The 25,520-nt window shown below is 47.2% G+C and overlaps 1 protein-coding gene across 3 annotated transcripts in view; it reads left to right on the top strand.

Moving 5' to 3' along the window:
* Fndc3b (fibronectin type III domain containing 3B) overlaps positions 1-25,520 on the top strand; it is a 293,021-nt gene that overhangs the window by 219,126 nt on the left and 48,375 nt on the right. For all 3 annotated transcript variants that reach the window (XM_060378158.1, XM_060378156.1, XM_060378157.1), the window contains exons 10-16: positions 572-710; positions 3,579-3,632; positions 19,542-19,666; positions 20,741-20,915; positions 22,122-22,208; positions 23,452-23,590; positions 25,230-25,301. In XM_060378158.1, the coding sequence (XP_060234141.1) occupies positions 572-710; positions 3,579-3,632; positions 19,542-19,666; positions 20,741-20,915; positions 22,122-22,208; positions 23,452-23,590; positions 25,230-25,301 (791 nt within the window). The remainder of the gene's footprint in view (positions 1-571; positions 711-3,578; positions 3,633-19,541; positions 19,667-20,740; positions 20,916-22,121; positions 22,209-23,451; positions 23,591-25,229; positions 25,302-25,520) is intronic.

Genomic DNA, 25,520 nt, shown 5'->3' with positions numbered 1-25,520 from the left:
CGGCATTAAGTATGCATGTCGATGGACTGCTGGAAAGCTGTCTTTGTTGAATTGGAGAGAGATGCGGTTGGCAGTAGCCGGCAGCTTTCTAGGGTAAAGCATCCATATTTTTAGCTCAGCATACTCCGTGCTCTGAGTAGTTCTGCGGTGCCCATCTACCCTGTTGTCCTTTTGCACACTCTCTGCAGCCTATGAACCCTGATCACCGCATCACACCCCTTTTCACTAGTTCCTAATTGGTTTGCTTTTCACCTTTTTCTAGATAGCCAAGTCAAGCCTGTTGGTTTTTAGAATGTGTATATGAAAGCCATACTGGGAGCCAACTTTCCTGTGTCGAATGTTCTTCTCCAGTCAGTAAACTTACTTCTCATTGCAGTGGGGCTGGGTGAGACCTCACTGAACAGATTGTCCCTGCAGCTGCTGACGAGGGCTAGCTCAGGGCTAGGCCACAGTGTTCTCCTGGGAAAGGAGTTCTGCTCGGCTTCAAAGCCCAGGGAAGAAGCAGTGATGAGAAGCTTGGTCTTGGGTCCCAGCTACTGATGCTCCCTCTGTCTGTCTGTTTCCTTTGCAGGGTGTACGCCATGTACAACTCCGTCAAGGGCTCCTGCTCCGAGCCAGTTAGCTTCACCACACACAGCTGCGCACCGGAATGCCCCTTCCCTCCCAAGCTGGCACACAGGAGCAAAAGTTCTCTAACCCTGCAGTGGAAGGTGGGTAGCTCACAGTACCGAGAAGATGCTCATGTTCGTGTCAGGGCAGTCAGTGGCCATTCCAAATGTCCTGTTGTGCAGTGGGCCCTGGTTTCCTGTGTGATCCTATGTGGACCCAGTTATGGTGTATCAGAAGTTGCCATTCCCCTGAAAGTAAAGCAGAGGAGGTTGGGGGGAAGGGCCTGCACGACCAGCGTGAACACCTTCTCAGGAACTTGGTAAATCTCCCAGTGCATCGTAAGTGATCTAAATACCTAAAATCCCTTTCTCTTCCTATTAGTTTGGTTCATTTTTGCAAACATTTGTAAACTTCAGCACGAAGTTTGAAGCTTTAGATAGAGTAGGTTTGAGTTCTTTTGGCTTCTTCCTACGTAAAGCTGAAATACCTGATAGTTAAAAGCTTCACAAAATAGATTGTGTTCTATATTCTAGTAAGACTTCATTAATTTTCACTAATTAGTCATAGCTCAATCAGGGTTCCTATTTTCAACACCCTGAACTCCATGTAGTAATTTTCTTATAATGCAGTGTATTGTCTAAAAATAACCATTGCCTAGCAAGCGATCCTAGGGTGTGCCTTCTTTAAAGTATGCCATTAACCTGTTACTCACGGTTTCATGTTTTCAAGAAAATGGATTACTATCACTTTTAAATCATTATTTCCATGTCTTGATATCTTAGAATGTAGTAAGAAAATATCAAATAGTTGATAGAGGCATATGGGTCCATAGTGCGGAGGGGTGAGAGGGCTTGGGAGAAGACAGCGAGTGACAATATAAACATAGCCAGGTCTCTCTGCATCCTGGTATATGTAGCCATGTGCTCATAGTCAGCGGCTGGCATTGACTGCATTATTGGGACAAAGGCAAAGTTTCAACTGGCTTAGAATCTGAACTTTTTTATTTTCCTTCCTGGCTTCCAGGGATAATACAGGTCAGTGATTTCCCACCTTTTCAGAGTTTTAGCACCCAACTGGTCATCATCATTGGTTAATTCCTTGGCAAATATAGATCTATTTAAAAATAAGTTCACTTAAGCTAATAGAAATCCATCTTTTTTCAAAGGAAAGAATTAAAAATCTATTGCTCTTGATAAAATAGAAGAAATCTGAAGATTACCAGAGGGACCCCGGGGTCTTACAAACTTAAAGTTGGGAATCACTGATATGTCTCTGATCCATGCTTGGGTGACATTTGGGTCTCAGGTGGACCAGCAGCTTCGAGAGAGGTCACTTGGGGGCCGGAAATACCCTCTTGTTCCTTTCAGTCATCTGCAAACATATGAAAGTCCTGGATTCAGCTCAGCTTCTCTTTAAATGTGCTGGTGTGGGCTCCTTGGCGGAGCACTGGGTAAAGGCATGTGTGCCAGAGACCATCTCTAGCTCCCGCCTGTTCTGAGGGAGCCAGAGAACTGGCATTCTCTGAGTCAGTAGTGGCATGGAAGATGACCTTGCTCCAAAGACTTCACCCTGGGGTCTGGGGGAGCAGAGCGGGAGAACATCACGAGGCAGTCTCAATGACGGACACAACACAGACATTTGTGAACTGTGGTCCACTTAGCCCTTTCCATAGAGTCGGGTTCTCCTAAAAGCTTTGCCAGTTACTTACATGTCCACATGCATCTGTAGCCTGCCCTCCAGCCCAGACCCACGAGAGCTCAAAACTTCTGACTGATGGCGCTCACCTGCAAGCTAGGCTGGCAGGAAGGGAGGGAAAGACAGGGACCTGTGGCACGTACAGGGCCTTGATGATGTTCTGTTAATAATAGTGGTAATGCGACAGGTGCCGTTTGCTGAGTGCTTCTCATAAAATAGGGTGGTTTAATGGTTGATTTCTGTATAGTCTCCCAGTTATCTATCACTTCTCTTCTTCATTCTTGGAATGAGAAAGTTCCATGTTGATATTAAACAGCCAACAGCAAACCATTGGCAAACAGGCGGTTAAGCCGGGGTTCAGTGAGAATCTAGGTTTCTGGCTACGAGGGTACAGTGCAGTTCACTGGCCACTTTTCTCTGTGTGAGGAAGAACTGAACCTAAGCATAGTTTGAGACAAGATAGGCTCCTACTGCTTGCCTCTTACTTCCTCTGTCTTTCTGGAACTTTCTACCAGTAACGGCACAGGGTCACCCCTTCTGACAGCTCAGGTTCTGTAAAGTGCTCTTTTTCTGGGAAGTTTCTACTTGATTTGTGGAACCCTGTCTGCTCAGCGACAGTGGTGTCAGCTTTCTTTCATGAGTACAGGGAAGGGTGAAGTTTCTTTTTGCTAACATGTAAATGGCTAGTACCCTCTGGTAGTCTACCCAGAGAATAGATTTCTTTTTCTTTTTTTCTTTTTAATTCTTTTTTGGTGGACGAAGGGTGAGGTAAGGGTGGGGAGATGGGGTAGGGAGTGGGGAGGGTTGTTAAGGGATACCTAATGCCACAGCTGGCTTTCTAATCTTAAGTACTTGAAGGAAAATGTAGAATAAAACAAAAACCCAAAGCTGTGAGGGGAAGTTACAAAAAAGTCAGGCATGATTGTGCCTGCTCCCAGCCCCAAGCAACGTCTGTGTAACACAGCGAGTCTTTTGTCTCTTTCTGTACCTGAACTCGAAGTGACTCTTCAAAGTTTTATCCAGAGGAAGCAGGGCAGGAGTGTGGGTAGAGGTGGAAGTGGGTGTGTTTTATTATCCAGGGAGGCCTGCCAGTGGGGAGGTCTCTCTTAAAGCTGAGTTGCAGAAAGTTCATAGGTAATTGTGTCTACCAAAGCCGTGCTGGCTGCCTCTCTGAGGGGACAGCACAGTGCCATGACAGCTACTGTCTTTCATCAAGTTGCTAGCTTGTCTCAGAACAGCCTTCTCCAATCTCATTTCATTATTTTCTCTTTTAGGCTCCAATTGACAATGGTTCAAAAATCACCAGCTACCTTTTAGAATGGGACGAGGTAAGCCTCTTTCCATATCTGTTCATCTAAAAACACCATTTCAAAGATCCTGGTCTTCCCTGAGAGGCGTCAAACACAGGAAATGCTACATCAATACACACAGTATACATCCATAGACACAGTAGCTGCTGACTGTGGAAAAGCAATTGGATTTAGGTGGCACAGTGAATTGTGTGTTAAAATAAACTTACCTGCTTACATGGAAGCCATGCTACTGCAAACAGACAGGTTTATCTGCTCTGAATTCCCACCACCTCCCCAGGCTAAGTTCATTTATATTCTCACTTGTTTGCTGTTTCATCTCCACTGCATAGACGGTCTGGATAAGGCAAAGCCTGGTAGTTGGGAAGCATGCTTTTCACTCTTGGAGTATGACATGGTGGCCTGCTTTGTGTTTGTCAGGGAGCACAGCAGCACGTGGATGGGTCGCTGTGGGTTAAACCATCCTAGCACAGGCACAGTGCCCCTGATGGAGTGAGCCTGTCCTCTGTGCTGCTCCGCCAGCCAGCAGCCCAGGGCTTCTCTGGCCTCACTCATACTACTCACTGCACCTAGATCCTCACAGAGGACATGCTGTGCATGGCCAGGTCATGCCTCTAGAAGGCTCCTGTGTTTTTTGTTTCTGTAGATCTCTGCTGCATTCATTCAGTCGTTGCTTTATTCTCCCCTTTTACGGTTGGGAAAAGGGGTTAAGGACTGAAAAAAAAAATAGAAGGTGTAAAAAAATTGGGAACTAGTTCAAGTTAATTGATCTCTATGACTTAAATTTGAGAAGATCAAAAACTTCAGAATGGGTGCTAGAGAGATGGCTCAGCGGTTAAGAACGCTGGTTGCTCTTCCAAAGGACCTGGGTTCAATTCCCAGCACTCACATGGCAACTCACAACTGTCTGTACCTCCAGTTCCAAGGGATCTGACACCTTCACACTAATGCACATGAAATAAAAAATTTTAAAAGACACTTCAGAATGTATGTATAAGGTGAAACATGACTTGTCAAATATGGAAAACTTAAAAATTGGAACACATTACATGAATGATATAGTTGATGATGCCATTTTGAAGTGATTTTGCTTTTTGTGTAACGTATTCCCATTTGGGTTGCATCTCAACAGTTTTGAATAACCAAAGTCAACTGCTGAAGTGGCTTTAGAATCCTATGAATACCTCATAGGCACAGTTAGGTGAAATCTCTGGCTTTTCAGGGATTTCCATTGAAAAGTGGTTAGATTGGAAAATAGATCTACTGAATGAGGATGAGTAGGAGTTTTCTAAACATCACTTAAGATCTCAGAGGTCATGTACCTGCATGTGTGTGTGTGTGCATCTGTGTGTGTGTGTGCATCTGTGTGTGTGTGTGTGTGTGTGCATCTGTGTGTGTGTGTGCATCTGTGTGTGTGTGTGTGTGCATCTGTGTGTGTGTGTGTGTGCATCTGTGTGTGTGTGTGTGCATCTGTGTGTGTGTGTGTGTGCGTGTGTGTGTGTGTGTGTGCGTGCACATGCGTGTGCATGCATACATGCATGTTCATGTGAATGTGCACCTGTGTGCCAGTAGAGTCTGGACATCAGCCTCAGGTACTGTTCCTCAGACATCATCCACCCTGCTTTTAGAGACAGGTTATCCTGCTGTCTTGGGCTCACCAAGTAGTGTGAACTGGCCGATCCTCAAAACCCAGGACCCCACCTGTTTCCCTCCCCAGTCCTGAGAGTACAAGCACCCGGGTTTTTTTATGTGAGTTCCGGTGATCAAACTCAGGTCTTCACGATTGCACAGGCAGCACTTGACCCACTGAGCCATCTCCTTAGCCCTTGTGGGTGACTTTTTGTCGTTTGTCTTCTTAGGTCCAGAAACTCAGAGACACTGAGCACTTGAGTGGGATGTCTCCTAGGCAGACCCCTGTAGGAACCAGCGGTGGAAGGGCAGCTTCATGTAGGATTGATTTCGGAGGGTGTCGGTGTGATACCCACCATGGACTAGTCAACACAGAATACTCAGTGATTAGCCTGGGCTCTTGTACATTCCCCTATGTAGGCTCCTTCTGTCTTTTCTTCTCATTTATAAATTTCTAGCAAAATAATCTGGTGGTTTTGTTTCTAAATGGGACCAAAGAATCAGCAGCTCCTCCGGGCAGCTCGCTTGAGTCTGTATGCCCATGTTGCCAGGCCCTGGCTACATGGAATGAAGGCAGATGTTCACAGAAGGCAATTAGCATCTGGCCTGCGGGAAATGAGAACACAGGAAGCCGGAGCTGCTGCTCTGAAACCTTTTCCTTCAGCTTCTAGAGCCAGTGCCCCTGGGACAGGGCCTGTTTCTAGGCTCCGTCCCAGTACAACCTGGTGGGCAGGAGTCTGGGAGGCGGCCCTTGTGTTGCAGCCACTGCCATCATTGTTTCCTTCACAGAACTCTCTTTCTGAAGCAGAGAAAGGGTTTATTTAACCTCAAAATAGACAGCAGTTTTATAAAAGGTTTTTAAAGAAAAGGCTATTTCTCCATCCACTTAGAAACCTTTGGGCTGAGAAGGCAGGGCGCAGGTTTGAATCCAAAGGCTCTCACTGCTCTGTTCCCTCACCTAGAGTCTCCTATAACTATAATCCATTAGTCTACGATCAGCTACTCTATGTGGGTTTAAACATGGGGTAATCGTGTCAGCTCTCAGTAGATAAATGCAGGTAGCTAGCCTGGATCCATACCTCCTATCACCTCTTTACATCTTGTCTGCCTCAGCCACACACCCAGAACCTCTTGGCTGTCCAAGGATTCAGAAATAAACCTGGATCCAGGAAAATTGTGAGGTATGTGGAGGAACAGATCATTGCCCTTGAACAAGACAGACGAAAAATATTTTTTTTTTTTAAAAAAGGAACGGGGTAGAGAGAGAGAGGAGAGAGCATCAAGGTAGTGGGGAGTAGAGTTACTCTCGGCTGCTGATGGTGTGAATTCAATCCCTGGATCCCACCAGTGGAAGGAGAGAACTGACCCCCTCAGCTTGTCCTCTGCCTTCCACATGCATGCCTTGTATGCGTGCACACACCAGAACAGCAGCAAAGGTAGAAACACGTCTCAAAGAAGGCTGTGCCGAGGAAGAGTGCCCCCCCCATCTCCCTCTGGGCTGAGGTGATAACTTTGAGGGCAGGTTGTAGCCTTGTTTCTGAGTGTCCTCTGGAGCCCTGGTCTCCAGTACATGGCACAGCAGCAGTGGTCCGTGCTCTAGAAAACCCAGTTCACAATCTCCACTCCAGTAAGGTGATGAATTTTGAATGTACTGGTAAATTTCAAGTGCAGGGCCTGCTTTCAAGCCTCTTCCTGAAAGAAAGCCAGGCTTTGGCTCTGCTGGGTCCACAGTGCTGGGGCAGGCTCCAGGGAGGAACAGAAGCAGAACAGAGCCACCGAGAAAAAGCTCTCCTTCCTGCTGGTGGCCATTACCTTCTCACTTGAAAGTTACTCACGGGGCTTCCGAAAAAGACTGAGTTGCTTTTCTGCCCAGGTAACTAACCTGATAACCCCTTGATTTTTAAACCCATGTGCAATAACCAACTATGCAACAGGAATGAGCTTCTAAGAATGGAATCCTTGTCTGCTCAGCTCTCAGATCAGTTTCGCACTTGATACAGGCAGGATTGATTTCTTTACATGAAGTTGTGGCTTTTCCTGACCAAACAAGGGTCCCTGACACTGTGGCTCATGTGACCTCTGCAGTTTGACAGACAAATGTCTGGCCAGACACTCTCCCTCAGGGGACTCTGTCAGAAGCTTGATGGCAGAAGGTCATTTTCAGGGCAGGTTTCTACTGGATGGTTGGCAGCGAGCTTCCAAGACCTGCCTATTTTTTCCCCTCTCACCTCTTCCCAGAGCAGCACCTCGGATTTTCACATGTTTTGGGGGATCCTAACTCAGGACTTATGCTTGTGTGGAAGGCACCTCACCTGCTGAGCCATCTCCCCAGGCCTCTCAGCATTTTTATTAAACAACAAGCCGAGTGATGTTTGAGCACGGTTTTCTCAGCACAAGGCTTCCTTTGCGCAGGGAGTCAGTGGGTCAGGGAAGTAGTACGAGGTCCTCTGTTCCTAAGGCCTCCCCTGGGTGAATCACTTTAATTTGTGAGGTTCCTTGGGCTCCTTGCTGTTGCTTCCTGCTTGAAGTTCTCTCAGCATCCTGTGGCAGAGGTAGGAAGGAGTTCTCTAGAATTGGTTCAGGGCAGATTGACGTACCCATGTTAGTTCTTTGGCTAGCTACTAGTACATTTATCTACAAATAGCTGACATGATTACCCCATAAGTTAAACCCATGTAGAGTAACTGACTATAGATGAAGAGATAATATTATATTAGATTATAGGGGTCTCTAGGTGAGGGAACACAGCAGTGAGAGCCTTTGGATTCAAACCTGGTGCCTGCCTTCTCAGCATACAGGTATCTAAATGGATGGAGAACTAGTCTTTGCTTTAAAAGACCTTTTAAAAATTATTATATATTTTGTGGTTAAAGAAAGTCTTTTTCTACTTTAGAAAAAAAGAGTTCTATAAAGGAAACATTGATGGAAACTTAGCCTCTAAGTTGCACTTATAGATACTGTCCACGCGCTAGCGACAGGAGCAACTGCTGATCTCACTGTGTTTGCCAAGGAGATGGTGCTGACCTGGACTGGAATGTTTACGGTCCGTGCCATCTGATTGTGGGTCTGTGCCATCTGGTTGTGGGTCATGGTACTTCGCCATCAGTTGTATACCTGAGCCTCAGTGTCTGCACTGGAAAGATAATGTCTGTTACCTCGAAGCACTGGTACATTACAATTGGACAAGGTGACTTAGCAAGAGCAAGTTCAGTCTCTTGACCCCTCCATGGTAATGGAGGTTCTTTGCTGATGTTGGGATCCAAGAAAGAAAGCCAGTGGTGAGAAAGACTGCAAGATAATAGGCCATCTTTTACGGGAGTTTCAACAGGATTCCTGCTGCCAGGCCATACATGGATAGATGCTCAAATGCTGTTTGCGTAGCTTCTTCCTGGGGCATGTGGGCACTGAATGGGAGAACAGAAAAACAGTTCTGCTGGTTGCGACGATTGAAGTTCACATGAATCTTCCTCACATGTGACTCAGCTGGCTAAGTAAAGAAGGTCACATCTGGGATCCCAGTGACGAAAGAGCCCACACAGCTCTGAAACTAAGAACAGACTACCATCCTCACAAACCTAGAGATGCTCAGTGCTAAGATGAGGGAACAGAAAAGGCTAGCAGCAGGTAGAGCCCCCGAGCCCTGTTAACTGGCCACAGGCCATGCTGTAACCGCAGCTGCATTGCACAAACTACCTGGGGTGTGTCCAGACCCGCAGAGCAGCTCCTGAATATCTCAGGCATCAGGGGATGAGGCAGCCCAGCTCACGGAAGGATTGAGAGGGATGGAGCCGCCACAGGAGGGATTCGGTGGCTTATCATGATCCACCAGTCTCTCCTGGCTTGGGAGTTGATAGCCTCTCAGAGGGCTTCTTGTCACGGATGAATATGCATGTGACTCCTCTGGTCAAATGACAGCTGTCGTAGGAATGCAAGTAAGTACAACACCACCGAGCACAGTGACTTCCTGAGTTCAGAAAAACTCATGGGAAAGCTTATCATGGCTTGAATCTGAAATGGCCTCCACAGGCCATTATCTTGAACCCTGCATCTCCCATTCGCAGTGTAGCTAAAGGCTGGGGAGCCAGGCTGTAGGGCCTGGCTGATGAACATAGGTGGTCAACCTTCTAAGGTTGTACCTGCCCATGGGTGGTCTAGTCTAGCTCTCTCAGCTTCCTGGTGTAATCTATATAGGCCCTGATAGTCATATTCATTCATTCATTCATTCATTCATTCATTCTCTTTCTTCCTTTCTCCACCCCACCCCCAACACACACACTGTAATGAAAATCAGAAATCCTGGTTTCTATTTTTCAGTGCCAGCACTTGGCTAGAATGTCAAGGGAAGGAACTGCTTGTCCAAGCCTGTGTGATCTGAAGTCATTCCTAGAGGCCATGCCTATGGGGATTGGTGTAGGGTTGAGTGCTCACTTGGCTGTAGCCATCAGAGTTCATCTTTAGCTTTGGGTGGTAAAGTGGCAGTGTTTCACCATATCATGAGCCTTTACCACCACATTTGGGGCTGTCGGAGAGCCTGGGAGTGGCTACTTCAACCAGAGGTGCACGAGAGGAAAACCCAGCCAAGAAGATTGTCCTATGGTTACTGTTGCTTTGATGACCAAAGCAACTTGAGGAGGAAAGGGTTTACTTGGCTTAGGCCTCCACATCACAGTTCATCCTCAGATGTCAGGACAGGAACCCAAAGGCTGATGCAGAGGCCATGGAGGGGTGCTGCTGACTGGCTTGCTCCCCATGGCTTGCTCAGCCCACTTATAGAACCCAGGACCACCAGCTCAGGGTTGGCACCACTCACAAGGGCTGGGCCCTCCCTCCTCAACCACTAATTAAGAAAATGCCTGCAGCTGGATCTTTGGGAGGCATTTTATCCATTGAGACTCCCTCCTCTCAGATGAGTCAAGTTGACATAAAACCAGCCAGCACTGAGGTCTTACACACAGGAGCCACTCTCACAGGACCTTGGAACCAAAGGCTGATTCTCTCTTTATGTGTACAGAATGGGGCTGAGGATTGGCAAGCAGACTTTGTGAGGAAACTTCTGTGTGAAGTTGCAGATGCTCATCACAGTCCCTAACACTTGATTTATCAATATGCATCCATTGTGTTTACTGATCGCCAACCGGAAGGCAGCCACTGTAGGCCTTGCCTGCAATCTTCAGTTCAACTGCCAGTTATACAGGCAACTTCTGTCTGTCTCTGTCTCTGTCTCTGTCTTCCTGTCTGTAGCTCTGTGTGCTCTGTCTCTCTGCGTGCGCGCATGCGTGTGTCTGTGTGTGTGTGAGAGAGAGAGGCCAGGGGTTGATGTCGGATATCTTCCTCAGTCCTCTTCTTTTTATTGTTTGAGCCATGAGCTCTCTGAACTTCAGGGCTCACCAGTCCAGCTCGACTGGCCCACACACTCCAGATAGTCTCTTGCCGCCATCTCCGCAGCACTGATACCCCAGGCACATGCTGCCTCACGTGCTCTAGGTCTGTGCCATTCCCCAGCCCCAGGCAACTGCTTCTTTTGTTAGGTGCCTCTGTTCCTTTCCTTCCGCTTTGACTGGAACATTCTCAGCACATTTGCAGCACGCCTCAAAGCCCTTGACCCAAGGTGCATGCCAGTACCTGGAGAAATTTGAGGTAAAGCCATGTCAGCTTCTCTAAACCAAAGCCCTGTGACCATCCCTGCCAATTTCCTGTCCACAAGCCTCTGCTGTGGAATGAGTATCTAGTGATCCCGAGGACGGAAGGGGTGCTGTGTTTATTCCATGTATGCAGCCACAAACCACCCCACGCCCGTGTCGTCTTGGAAAGGCCTCCTTGCCAGCATGAGGGTAGAATGGGGCCTGCCTGGCACTAGAAACTATGAATCCACCCAGATGTGGAGTGTCTCCAGCTCCCTCTATGGGCCCCACCTATTACATAGCTTGCCGAGCACATCTCAAGCCAGTATTTATCTTTGATGTTGCCTAGGGTCTGCCAGTACTGGAACAACGTCTAAATATAGATGCTGGAGCAGACTAAACCATAGCATAGAACCTGGCAGTAGTTCACTTGGCCAGCGCAGCCTTATTGCTTCTTTGATTTTCAGTTGAGTTTCTATCACATTAAACCGTACTGCTCAGTCACCTCGTCCATGTCTGCTCCCCACAGCCACCGTCCAGAGTAGGTGACACTCCACAATCAACTTCATGTAACTTACCTGGCAGGCAGCTGGCCACCCTGGAAACTGCAGTCAGGGCAGTGGAAAGAGAGAAAGGACGCAAGCACGTGGCCCAAAGAGAGCGCCACCGTGGGGTCCAGCACCCTCAGCTTAGCCATTCTTGGTTGTATGTGTTCACATGGGTGTGGGAGGAGGCAGGTGCCGTTCCTCAGACACCATTGGCCTTGCTGTTTTGTTTTGTGTTTTTGAGACAAGCAGGCCAGACAGCCCAGGCACATCTCTGCGTCTTTGTGTCCCCAGCTCTGGGACTGCAAGTATGTGCTACCAGACCCTCTTTTCTTCTGTGGATTCTGAGATCCAGCTCTGGGCCTCACACTTCCATGGCAAGCACTTCAGCAACTCAGCCATCCTCCCCCCGTTCTCATACGCCAAGAATGAAGATGTTGTGGAACACAAACAGGGGGACATTTCTAATCTATTAATTTCAAGGCAATTAAAAATACCAGCCAATTTCATCTGCCAGTGCCAGTTTTGCTGGACATACTCTCTCCCAGCATTGGTGGTGCCAAGCTGATTGGGAATGTTAGCCAGGGCATCACAGCCCCCACAGCGTACGGAATTACTCTGGCAGCAAACACAAGCCTGAATAAATTGAGATGCTCGTGGATTATGTGTGTAGAATTAGCCCAGCAGCGCCGAGTTCCTGAAGCAGAAGCCAGCCCTGTAGACAGTCCATCTTCCCACGCACTGAAGACAGCTGCTCCGAGGAGAGTCAGGAAAGGAAAAGCTACTTGAAAAAGTACTTTTTTTTTTTTACTGTTTTCTGCTACATTCTTTGTCATGTTAACACAAACAGTAACATGCTGTTTTTTTAAAACACGTTTTTAAGTTTAAAAATTAGTCGGGTCCTATAAACAGAATCAAGCGCTTTTTTATGTACCTCCCTACCAGCTTTCAAGCAGGCTGGCCCTTCTATAAATTGGCTTTTTTCCTGGAGCTTTTTTTTTTTTTTCTCTATTGTGTACTCTACAGAGCTAGAAGCCTGCTCAGGAGTCGAGGTCCTGGGAAAAGCTATTTTGTTTGTGTTTAAACCTTGGAGTGGCATGCTCTAAAGTCTTAATCTAGGGCCTGGGGATGCAGCTCACTAGCACAGTGCTTGCCAATCTTGTGTAAGCCTCTGGCTTCTACCCTCAAGACTGTTAAAAACGGCAAAATTTCTGATTGGTCTGAGCTGTAATTCTGTAAGATGTAGTAGCTTCATTGCCCCTGAGAGGCAGTTTGGGTTAATCACTGTTGTCTAGAAGTCTGACTGTTGATAGCATCTGCGGAAATTTTTGAAAGCCATTTGAAAGGTCCTTTACTCTTTGGGTTGGCTTTGAAGGGACGTGCTTGCAGCCAGGGCAGACAAGAGTGGACCCTTTTGTTCAAGCACCGGTTAAGTGTGGCCCTCTGCAGGCATTCTGTATGTGCAGTGCAGGATATTTGTAAAGGTTTGCTGGAGTTAAGACAAGGGCTATCAAATGAATGAGTCTGAAGCTGTAGAACAAATTACCACACTAACGGCTTGCAATAATAACAGTTTTAGCTACTTGGTTATTTTCTGAGAGAGAACCATATGTGTCACAAGCTGGCCTCAGATTTGCTTTGTAAACTAGTTTGGCTTTACACTCCCAATCTTCTTGCCTTTGCCCCCGTGTGCAGGGATCACGGATGTGAGGGAATTCCCCATTTATGTAGAGCTGGGCATCAAACCCAGGTCTTTGGAGCACTCACTCACTCACTCACTCACTCACTCACTCACTCACGGTCACAGATGCTGGAGTAGGGATGCGACTAGCCTTGGGGAATGGCCAGTCAGCACCGTGTAATCCTGAGTTTCAGTTGGTGGGGCCTCCCTGACCAAGTGGAAGGTCTTCAGGGACAACTTTATTCTCTGCTGTGGAGGTCACTGCTGGCTTTGATTCCTCACAGCATGGCAGCTTCGGGGTGGCCAGGACTGCAAAGTGAGTGTTCCAGCAAAGAGGCAGACACTGTGTCATCACTGCCCCAGCCGGGTCTGTCAGACGCTCTGTCATCATGGCAGCAGCCCCGTCTATTACTCCTTCACCTTGATTCGAAGAGACATGAGCATTTAAGGGCCGGGGAATGACTATTTTTCCACAGGTAGGGAGTGGAAGAATTCCATGTCCGAATTCACTCCCTTGTGCCCCAGGCTTCTCTCCACAGCCGTGATACACACCAGCAGGCGTATAGGTACTGTGCCGCCCCCGTTAGATACACGATCGCCAAATGTTTTCTCCGCTCCCGAGTTTCTGTCCTGTGTTCAGGGGAAAAGGAAGAGCCGGAGAGAGAAGGATCAGAAGTTTAGTCAGAGAGCCCAAGAGGCAGGGAGGACACTGCATGCTGTCATGGAGAGACAGGGAGAAAGGGAGGGAGAGGAGGGAAAGAGTCGGGAGGAAGGGGAAAGGAAAGGGACGGATTTGGTGAGAGCGCAGGACCCAGCAAGCTGGAGGACCAGGACTGTGCCTCAGTGGTTCTTCTCAGCCCCCAGGAAGAAAGGCACGCTGTCTTTTCTCCGCTGGGTTCTGCCACCATCTGCTGCCAGAGAGGCAGGATCCTGTGGTGCCTTCCTTAGGTTGCTCACCACAGCTTAGCAGAGCGGGGTGGGGCTTGTTTGTTTGTTTGCTTGCTTGCTTTTAATTTGGAGGAAGAATAAATTATTTGGCTAAAGGTATAAACTTTCTAATTACCAGCTTTAATTTTCAACTATAGATTGGAAAAGTTGAAATATTTAAATAGGAGGTAAAGGAGTAAGAGAAAAATGTAGTGCAGTTCTTAAAATATCCAAACTCTTTTACATGTGCAAACGGTGTCCGAATTTCATTTTAAGATGAATAGTAAGGTGTCTCTACTCTTTGGAGAGAAAGATCTCTGTTCCTAGATTGACCATTATCTTTCACACGCTTTGCAGAAGCAGCTCCTGCTGTGCTGGCCACATAGCTGCCGCCCGGAGCTCCCTTCTCTCAGCCCCGCCTTTCCATATTGATCCCTTTTATAGGCCGGTTATTGCCGGGCCTCAGAGAGCAGGGGCCCCATAGAACATAATGTAGCATGCACAACCAAATGTGAGCTATGAGACGATCCAAGGAGAGGATACGGTTCTTTCAGAAGGCGGATGTGGAAATAGAACTGCTTGCCCAGACTCAGATAGTAAGGTATGCAGCCCAGGCCAGGTGAGCCGTGGCGGATAACCTTGTGGCAACCAGGCTTCCAAAAACACACCGCAGGGTTGAGAGGTCGAGAAGAGGAAAGAAAGGAGCAGGGATGGGATCTCAGGGTTGCGAGTTTAAATCCTCTTCCTCGAGAGCGGTTTCGACCAGGAGTTGGTGGGGCGGGGTCAGCACCTGCCAGCACCCCTCAAGCGGCTCCCGGGTTGTTGAACTGGGAGCATGGGCGGAGAAGGGGGTGGGAATCGAGAACCTTGGAAGAGGAAACAGGCCAGGTTTGGAATGTTCTCCTCCGAGCCAAGTGAAGCGCCTGGAGGTTGGGCAGCACAGTTTGCACTCCGGGACTGTCTCACACACTAGTAAAGATTAACACTGCCCTCAGACGACCTCACGGTGAGCTGTGGAAACAAGCGCGGGGCGTGCCCAAGTTTCTGAAAGGAAGCACGCCACCGTGAACCCTGAAAGGCAGCCTTTCTTCTCAACTCATGGGCCCTGGCAGTAAAGTCAGGTCAGAACATGGCAGGGGTGATTTCCGTTCATGTCAAAGTAGGTCAGTAGCCTAGTCGCCAGGTCTACCTCCAAAACGACCAGGAGTGTGTGCTTGGCTCCTCCTATTCATTGCTCCCGTGGTGATAAACTTATCTTTCATTTTCTACCCAGAGCAGGACAGCACCTGTCTTCAAGGTTGCCGCTCCAGGTGGCTTGGTTCAGCATAGCTGCCGTACCAAGCCTGGGTCCCCATGATGCTGGGGACTGTCCTTGACTCTCCTCCATGCACCATCCCACAGGTGGCCTGGATCAGAACCAGGCCTCCCACAGCTGTCCCGCTGCCTGTGGCTGACCACGTTATTGAGGAGGGCAGGGCTAATATACCCAAGGATAGTACCCATTTCTATGAAGGCCACTTTAGCAAAGAACTCTGTACAGGCTGCCGTAAGCTATGAGGAAGAAAGTTTCCTGAGCCAAGGATGTTAAATGCTTGCCATGCAAGCATAAGGACCTGAATTCATCTCCCTACAAGCATGTTAAAAGCATGATTTATGGGCCGGAGAGATGGCTCAGAGGTTAAGAGCATTGGCTATTCTTCCAAAGGTCATGAGTTCAATTCCAAGCAACCACATGGTGGCTCACAACCATCTATAATGAGATCTGGTGCCCTTTTCTGGTGTGCATTCAAGAAGAATACTGTATAAATAATAAATGAATCATTAAAAACAAAACAAAACAAAAACACCAAAAACAACCCAAAACATGATTTATGCAATCCCAGGGATAGGGAGGGACAGAGCCTGGGATCTAGGCCCAGCAAGGAACTATGCCTTAAAAATGGGTGGAAAGTGCTGAAGGCTGCCCTTGGGCTCTGTACTCACACTCACATATAGATACAGTGCAACTGTACGTATATAACTTCTCTGGGAAAATATATCTCAGCAAGCCTATTGACATAGTCAGGTTCTGTTGAAGAGGCAACAAACAGTCTGTAGCTTATCTCTCTCAGACTTCCTGGAGATGCACGTCTATTAAATGTGAACTACACTGTAAACCTTCACTGACAGTGAAAGCTTTACATATTTAACTTCTGATTTAAAAAACTATAGGCATTCATATTTTCATTCCTGTCAGTTCATAGAGATCTGTCCTGTCTAAAGCATTAGACTTTTTATTTTAATCCTATCTCTGTCAACAGAAAATACTACTGTTTCATTTGTAGATGTTGTTACTAAGCAGGCTCTTGCTTGATTTATAAACATTTCCCAATATTTTCTATACTTTTGGAGGTGGGGGTGTCTTTACAAATGTTACTTGTTTTTGTTTTTGTTTTTGTTTTCCTGCACTTTTCAACACTGCCTACTCCACTCCTTATCCACGGAAGCCACGCGGAAGCCAGGCAGGGTGGACAGACCAGCAGGATTTGTGTGTTGCAGCATTCGGTCACTAGGACAATGGCTTGCTTCATCTCCACTCCCTGGCCTCCCTCTCAGCTGATGGTCCTCTTTGCAACTGCAGTGGCTTTTGTGAATGTCATTTTTCCCTTTCCAATTCCTCTTTAATACGAAGCCTGTCTTGTATGAATGTTTTCTTTTATTCAAAAGTTTTCTATTGTTTGAAATATTTTGTTAGCCCACCTCCTCTTGGATTTGCTTAATATACTCAGTGACTTCTAAAGAGCTTTAATTCTTTAACTCTGTAAGCTTAATTACCTGATGAAACTCAGCAAATACTGTTTCTAAAATTTAAGTTCAAGGTTCAGCTAGCTCTCAGTTTTCCTACATATTCCTAAGTTCTACCTAAATTGTAGCTCATTTCAGGGATTCTTATAAAAGAAAGCTTGGGAGGGGGGAAGCAGGAGGAGGAAGCAGCAGTTAAGAGTACACACTGCTCTTGCAGAAGACTCGATTTGAGTCTCAGCATCCACACCAGATGCCTCTCATTTGCATGTATCTTCTGTCCCAGGGGATCTGCCGCCCTCTTCTGGCCTTAATAAGAACTGCACACACATACACATGCCCGCCCTCTTGAACATACACACGCAGTTACACACAAACACATATTGTAAAAAGAAAAATAAATATGAACGAACTGTTGGGTACTATGTCTAAAGAGGCTGAGCTGCTGCTCTTTAAAGTCAGAGAAATGTCTTGAAGGGCCTGGGATGTTTCCATGCCCAGCCCTCCAGCAATCACCACAGCTATACCTCTTTGAGAAGAGAAATTGACCCTCTGCTGCTGATTGACTCTCACTCCTTACTTAAGTCACAAACAGTATGGCTTTTACATAGTAAAGTAAACTGGCTAGTAAGGCAAAGACTGATTTTATTTACTGGCTGTACTTCTAAGTACCAGAAATGGGCAGCAGAAGCCAAGCATAGAAATAGGGAAAATGAGCCACTGTAGGGAGCCAACACAGGTTTGGAAGGGAAGACAGCTTTACTGGCACGGTGTGCCTTTCTCACACTGTTTACTCTGAGTTCAGAAACGGAGGCGTAGGAGAGGCAGACTCCTCCACTACCAAAATGAATACAGACTCAGCCGGATGCACGTGGCCATCACTATGCAAATCTATGCACAGTTTTTCCTATGAATAAATCTAGACCAACCTGAGCACTCGAGTCAGCATGTGTCAACAAGGTAGTAGCCACATGATGATTTTGCTCTGTCAGGATGGAAAATACTCTGCTTTTTACCCTCTTTACCTGGCCTCGGTTGCACCTGAAAGTATTTTGAACCCCTGGCAAAATGAACTTTGAACCGTAGAGGCCACCATCAGGACAGTACCACCTGGGGAGGAGGCGGGCAGCTGGGTTAGAGTTGGGTTTGCACTGTTGGGGCGGTGTGTGTTTGTTTAGTCTGTCCACTCTAGCGCGTTTGTTTTTGATTGCATGTCACCTGGAATGCATTCCGGCAGCGTATATTGAGAGTCTGCTTACAGAAAGGAGATGCTTAAATTGGCGTGGAGGGAAACTGCTAGCTTCCGGCTGTCAGAGGGAACTTGGGAGTTTCAGACATATTCCTGGAGTCCCTGGGCCTGACGAGAATGTTGACGCCATTGTGGCTTTGCCCTGTCGCTGTGAGGTTGCTTGGTTTCGTTTTAAACAGGTCTTACTGTGTAGCCCTAGCTGGCCAAAAGCTCCATAGGTAGACCAGGCTGGTCCCAAATTTATGCTGATCGTCCTGCCTGTGCCTCCTGAGGATTGGTGCGTTTGCACGATCAATTCATAGGATAATACATACTGTGAGTGGAAATATTGTTCAATAAACTGCGTATGGGAATGTTTTATGTCTCTGAACGTGGCCCAGCTTAAATGGTCCTTTTCCTTAAATGAAGAACTATGAGACCCCCAACTATAGGACCGAGCAGAGTGCTTCAGGCTGTGGCCTAGCTACTGGGGAGACAGGTGAGACAGAATCACAAGTTCAAGGCCAGCTTGAGATGCTATGGCAACCGTGCCTTAAAATAAAATGGAGTGGGGGCATCAGGAGTGAGTCAGCAATAGAGGGCCTGCCTGCCATGTATGAAAACCTGGGTTCAGGCCCAGGACAAAAGATAGACAGGCAGGCACTCTACCTGAGTGTTTTTCTTTTTACATAAAAGAACTTGAAACCTCTTCCTAAAAAACTTAGAATGAATGCTGTGTGTGTGTGTGTGTGTGTGTGTGTGTGTGTGTGTGTGTGTGTGAGGGGCTGGGCTGTTCTATATAGGCGTTCAACCAATGTTCCAAGGTTCATCAAACAATGAAGTTCAAGTCCACATGCACTGGTTGAGCTCTTTAGGGAAGAAAACAGATGTGGATGGGATGATTCAAGGGCTTGTGACCAGTATTTGGGAATCAGAAAACAAACAGCTCACCATCGCTGTGTGTATCACGGGTTTAGGCCACTGTGACAGAAGAGAGGAGAAACACCTGCTGGTGCTCAGCTGCACTGATGGGTCCTTGGGGAGGATGAGGACTCCTGAGAAAGGCCAGGCCACTTCAGGGTAGTGATCCCGGCTCTGAGGAGCATGTGAGAGCCTGGCAGAAACTGCAGCAATTGTTTAAAATACTTTTTTTCATTTTCTCACGTTAATTTTTTTTTTTTTTTTTTTTTTACAATTGTGTCCATTTGCAAATGTCACAGCAAACCCTCATTCATTTGGGCAATGATTTAAAAAGTCAGGTTCTTTTTTGGTGTGTGTTTGTTTTCGAGACAGAGTTTCTCTGTGTCTAGCTTTGGCTGTCCTGGTTGTAGACCAGGCTGATCATGAATTCACAGAGATCTGCCTGCCTCTGCCTCCCCAAGTGCTGGGATTACAGAGGTGCACCATCACACCCAGCTAATTTTAAGTTTGTAAGTGAATGGATCGATAAGTCTAATGATGATAAAGAGTGTGCTGGGTGACTTTCAGCTACATGAACAGTGTATGCTCTTCCAGGGAAAGAGAAACAGTGGCTTCCGACAGTGCTTCTTTGGGAGCCAGAAGCACTGCAAACTGACAAAGCTATGTCCAGCCATGGGCTACACGTTCAGGCTTGCTGCCCGCAATGACATCGGCACCAGGTATGGCGTCCCCTTTTCTTCTCGCCCTTCAGCCTTCTGGCAGTCACTCCCATTGCCTGAAGGTCTGAGACTGCCTCCACAGCGAGCAATTCTGAGAGGGAGTCCTGAGGAAGAAGGAGCCCTCCGAGGGACAGGCCGCTCTGGTCTTTTCTCAGTCTCACAGCTGTGTTGTGAAGCTCACTGAGGTCCCAGAGACCAAGGAGAAAGTTGAGCTTTGTCTCGAAAAGGAAGCCTGCCTCTCCTCCAATCCCTTCCACCCCTACCCTAGCACCTATTCCGTGTTCTGTATCCACCCTAGCACCTATTCCGTGTTCTGTATCCCTTTTAACGGGCCCGTCCTGCAGATCTTTCTTCTTCGTTTGTGGGACTGTTGCTGATACAAAGGGCTGCTGAGCGACCACTGCCCTCACATCATAGAGCCAGGCACAGCCTAGGCTGCTTCAGCCGCAGCTGTCCCCAGGCTGCAGGCGGAAAACATTCCCAACCAAGGAGCCTGCTAATTAAGGGGCTTTGACAAAACACCATGTCTCAGTTCTCGCTAGGTAACTCTTGATCAAGAGAGAAATCTTCTCCTTTCATGGTTGCAACTTGGAGACTAAGCCCTCCAATGACCCCAGCTGGGAGAACCTCAGTGCAACATTAGAGTTCTTAGAACTGCCTCCCAGGGCCTGGAAACCAGTATAGCTGAAGAGTTTTCTGACTTGGAAATATAGGACTGATAAAGGCTTCTATGTGCCAGGAATTTTTAAATGAATTAGAAACACCCACAGACTTGGAGGAAAAAAAAAAACTATTTGCAAAACAGAGTTACTTGTTGGTACCTAAATTTGCTTGAGGTCTCTTGATAGCCTCTGTTCTTACCGTGACAAATATGCTTGCTATGTTTTTAAAGAAAATAAAACCGCAAGCCCACTCCCTTGTAACTTGGCATGCTTTTGTAAGTGCAGACTCTAGGGGCCCAATAGGACACTTGAAAGCCCTGGTGGGAAATGTTCTCTGTATAGCCGTCCCTCTTTTTGAATGTCAGGGCTCCTGACATGGCCCTCAGATGTCTCCCGTGTTCATCTCTCGCAGTGGTTACAGCCAGGAGGTCGTGTGCTACACACTGGGGAACATCCCACAGATGCCGTCAGCACCCAGGCTCGTCCGCGCTGGCGTCACCTGGGTCACCCTCCAGTGGAACAGGCCAGAAGGCTGCTCGCCCGAGGAAGTGATCACCTACACCCTGGACATTCAGGAAGATGAAAATGTGAGTCCTGCAGGCTCCACACCAGAGAGCATCATGACCTCTTACTAACCACCGAGGCCACCCTTCATCTCCATCACTGCCGTCCTCACTGCCCACTTCAAACCTCTCTTCCCAAACTCAGCAAATGGCTGCTGGTCCTTTCAGCTGGAGTCATCCGCTGACCCCAGATACAGTCAACCAGCAAATCTGTCTAAGCCTTCCTTCAAAAATCACCCCCAAATCTGACAAACTCTCACCCTTGCCACAGTTACAGTAATGTCTTAGGCCGAGCGTTCCTCTTGTGCAATGCCCCCAACGTCACCTTGTTGCTTATACCGCTGTGCCCTGGCCCTTCTGGACTTGCGTTTCCTGTGCCCTCCTGCAGGAAGGTCTTGAAGATACCTTTCTCGCTTCCGTAGTTGCCTTTAGGTCTTATCTCACATCTCCGCACATCGCCTCCTGGGACAGCCCTTCCCTGGCCACTCAGGAGCCTCTCTGTCACACTGAGAGCTCTGCCGTGGAGGAAACCTCCTGTGGTTTATCCTGCACACGTGGCTGTGAGCATTTGAAATGCGTCTGTTGGCCTAAGGTGCCGAGTTTTTCATTGATCAGCCTGGAATCCCAAGGGCCACGTGTGGCTACCGTACTTCAACCCCTGCTGCTGTGACAGCATCCTAGGGCCTCCAGCAGCCTGCCTCCTGCCTTCATATGCCCTCGCGGCTCACACCACCACACAGCATGCCTTCTGTTCATGTGCAGGGCTTTCTCTCCTAAACTGCCTTCTTTAGCTGACGCGTAAGCAGCTTGTGGACCAGGCCGTGGATGTCTAGCAGGGTGACTCTCTTGAGCCTGAGGGGAGCCTGGTGCACAGAAGGTTCCTTGGAGGGAAGGAGGGATGGACAGACAGACAGAGGGACAGAGGGAGGGAGGAAGGAAGGATAGAGAACATTATGGAACGAATTCCGTGTATTCACCTGTAATGGTAAGGTATGCCCTTAAAAGAGTGTGCCCTTCCCCATCCACGCTGAACTTCCTCCCACAGCCAGAAGGGGGCACTGTGGGCTCAGGACCCTCACCCGTCCAGTGTTGCACAGCCCTGTTGATACGCGTCAGCCTCCCTAATCAACAGGCTTTGCTCGCTGTTGAGAAGCAAACTAAAACCCTGGATCCTTAGGAATCTGAGGCCCTGGCTTTATGATTCTGGTGACTCTGGCTTTGCCTTTTCAGGATAACCATTTCCACCCAAAATACACTGGAGAGGACCTCACCTGTACTGTGAAAAATCTCAAAAGAAGCACACAGTATAAATTCCGGGTAAGTCTTGTATGAGTGCTGACGCCAGCACTTCCGTGTTTTCCCACTTCGTTTCAAAACGGAATCTGCGGGCCAAAAAAGTGCTAACATGGACAGCGCCTTCAGAGTAGCACAGACACTACCTGGTGCCGTGAGTGGCCAGCCTTTTCATCACATTCTCCGGCTTTCCGGTGCCCTCTGCCCTTTCCTCTCCTGCTTCTATTTTTTCTCTCCTATTTCTCCCCCTTCCCTCAGCTTAGACCAGCAGTTCTCAACCTTCCTGATTCTTCGACCCTTTAATACAGTTGCCCACGTTGTGGTGACCCCAACCAAAAGATCATTTTCATTGCTGCTTCATATCTATCATTTTGCTACTGTTAGGAATTATAAATGTCTGTGTTTTCTGATGAACTCGGATGACCCCTCAGAAAGGGTCATTCGACCCCAGAAGGGGTTGCAGCCCACAGGCTGAGAACTGATGGCTTTGTTTATAAACAGCCACAGCTACATCAGTTTGAGCGACTGCTTTGCATTGCTCTCTCAATGCTTCCCCTACACAGCAGCGTTCTTTGCCGGTCCTGTGCGTGGCACCCTATTTCCTCGTGTGCCCTGAGGTTTCTCCGCCCTCCCTTCTCTAATTTTAGGGTGAAGTAATCTAATTTGGCATGTAGTCACTTCAGCATTTGTCTAATTATCAAGCAGAATGTTGTGACTGACTATTTGAGGAATATAATTGTTTTTTTGTTGTTGTTGTGCTAAAAATACTGCTGTTGGCTCCCAGAGCATAGTTGTACTGTTGATATTATCCACTAGGTGGCACTGTCTGCTGCATCCATAAGTAGTTTTACCTACTTCATCCCTGTGTTTCCTTCTTATCAAACAACAGAGAATCGATGGAAACATACTGATTGTATATATACTACCGATAAAGCTCCGTCTTCCTCCTTCTTTGTTGAAACATGGTCTGACTCTGCATTCCAGGGTCCCCTGGAACTTGCTACTAAGCCTAGCATGGTTTTAAACTCACCGCTAATCTAGGCTTATGTTTCTATAGTATTACATTTAGCCGAAACTTCCTTTATGGTTTTATTTTCAATTGTTAATAACCAAATGTGCGCAGAATAAGTGATCACAAACCCTAACGTCAACAGTCTAAAGAAAACACCTGACCAGATGGATACGTGTCAAAGCCTGACCCTGGAATGTCACAAAGTCACTCAATAGCCCTTAAGTAAAATGTGCTGTTTCCTTGGTTGTGCCGCAGCTGACTGCTTCTAATATGGAAGGGAAGAGCTGTCCAAGTGAAGTCCTGGTTTGTACAACTAGTCCTGACAGACCTGGGCCTCCGACCCGACCCCTCATTAAAGGACCAGTCACGTGTCATGGCTTCAGTGTGAAGTGGGGTACGTCTCCTGGTCTGCTACTACTGCCATCTCTTTTTTTGACTATTTTCACTTCAGCAGTGACAAACCAAACACACATACACAGTGTCATCTGTGAGGGCATCATGCATTTGCTACACATGTCTGAGAAGCAGCCTGAGGAGTGGAGGAGGCAATGGGATTTTAGACTTTCAGAATTTTTGAATATCGGACTTTAGTGGACAGTTTTAAGAGGCTCTCATTTATTTCATGATTTTTCTCACATTTTTCCTCCTTTGTTTTAAATGCATTGTTAATTTCGGTTTGAGAGTTTGTGATTAGATAATCCATTCTTTAAAGGCTCAATAAAGGTTTTAATTAAATTTAATAGAAAAATATTTTAAAATTAACATAAATTTAGATGTTAAGTTTAGATATACATCTAATCCTAAGTAGATTTTTTTCCTAACATACAAAGTATTTAAGTTGCAGTAAAATAGAGCTTTTGTGACACTTGAAACTACATGTAAAGCTGTTAGGACATGTGTGCTCTGCATTAACATCACGTAAGAATATGTGTAAACAGCCAGTGAAAAGCAAACAGAACAGTTTAGAGTTTTGAGGCTACCATGTGCGGGTGCAACTTAGAGCATGGGTTGTGGTTGGAGACCAAGCTCAGGCATGTTGCATCGAATTGTCACGGAGCTCAGAGGCCTGGCTGCCTGGAGGACGAGTGCAGTTAAGAGAAAGTCGAGGGGTCTCAGCTGCTTATGGGTCCAGAGATCCCTGGGTTCCACCCTTGTTCTCCTTAGCTCTGTGCTGTATCTGTCCTTACCGCTATTGCTGTAAATGTTACTATTGAAGTGTGTGTGGCTACTGCAAAGACCTGGCAAACTGAGCTTCTTCAATCTGTGTAAGTTAAAGTCAAGGCCTTGGAAAGTCCCCTTTCTATTCAAGGATACAGAGTCAGTGGCTACTGGCAGACGTGAATTATTCCCAATTTGGCAAAATTGTCCTGCCTGGTGTTTTCATACACACAAACAAAGCTCTTGGAGGCAAAGATGTCTGGAGACTATTTTGGGGGAGACACCGGGGGCCCTGGTAATAGACAGCCCTCTTCCCCAAGACTCCAGGTGCACACTCTGATCACAGCTTCTGTGCCGCCTCCAGTTCATGGGACAGAAGTTTTGCTTGGTAGAAAAATGAGATGGAGTGAATTGATCCCATTCCATCATTTTGTTTATTTTGCCAGGGCGTTTTTTTTCTCTGCCCTTCTCATTTTTTTTCAAAAAAATCTAGCTGCTCATAAAATATAGGAAGTAAAAATAGTAAAACAAGATAAATACCTGAATATTTCTACTCTGCATAAAAATTGCCAGTTCTTACAGAGCCACTTCATAGTTCCTCAGTGTAATGTGTTTTAGGGAAGTCATTGCATGTGTCAAGTTCTGTGAATGTTTCGCTAAATAAGTGCATCCCACATTTCAACAGCCTTAAAAAGCAGCCTGATAAAATTCACAATTTCTTGCTGTTGAAAATTTAAGGGGCAGGGGTCATAAAAATAATGAGTTGTGCCCTTTGGTCCCATTTAGTTTGAAGGCCGTATCATGGATGCTCCTTCGCACTCTAGTGACACTTACCAGTCCAGCGCTCTCCTCACTAACATTTCTCTGCTCTCCAGATGCTCCAAAGGACAACGGTGGCTCAGAAATCCTCAAGTATCTGCTGGAGATCACAGACGGAACTTCTGAAGGTGACACTGTGGAACCTGTTTTGCACAATGCACCCACAGCCCTGAGCCCCATCATGATGGAGTCAGACCCATCACGGCAGCGGCAGCAGCAGGCGGCCACTAATTCTCTTGACAGAGCTAGCGTGGTTCAGCCATACCAGGCATTGCCATGCCTGCCTGCCTTCCTGTCCATTTCTCTCCCCTCCTTCCCTCCCTGCTTCCTTTTTCCCCTCCCTCCCT

The sequence above is a fragment of the Meriones unguiculatus genome, chromosome 2, assembly GCF_030254825.1.
Source record: "Meriones unguiculatus strain TT.TT164.6M chromosome 2, Bangor_MerUng_6.1, whole genome shotgun sequence".
Classification (NCBI taxonomy): domain Eukaryota; kingdom Metazoa; phylum Chordata; class Mammalia; order Rodentia; family Muridae; genus Meriones; species Meriones unguiculatus.
This window is presented reverse-complemented; position numbering and strand designations above follow the sequence as displayed.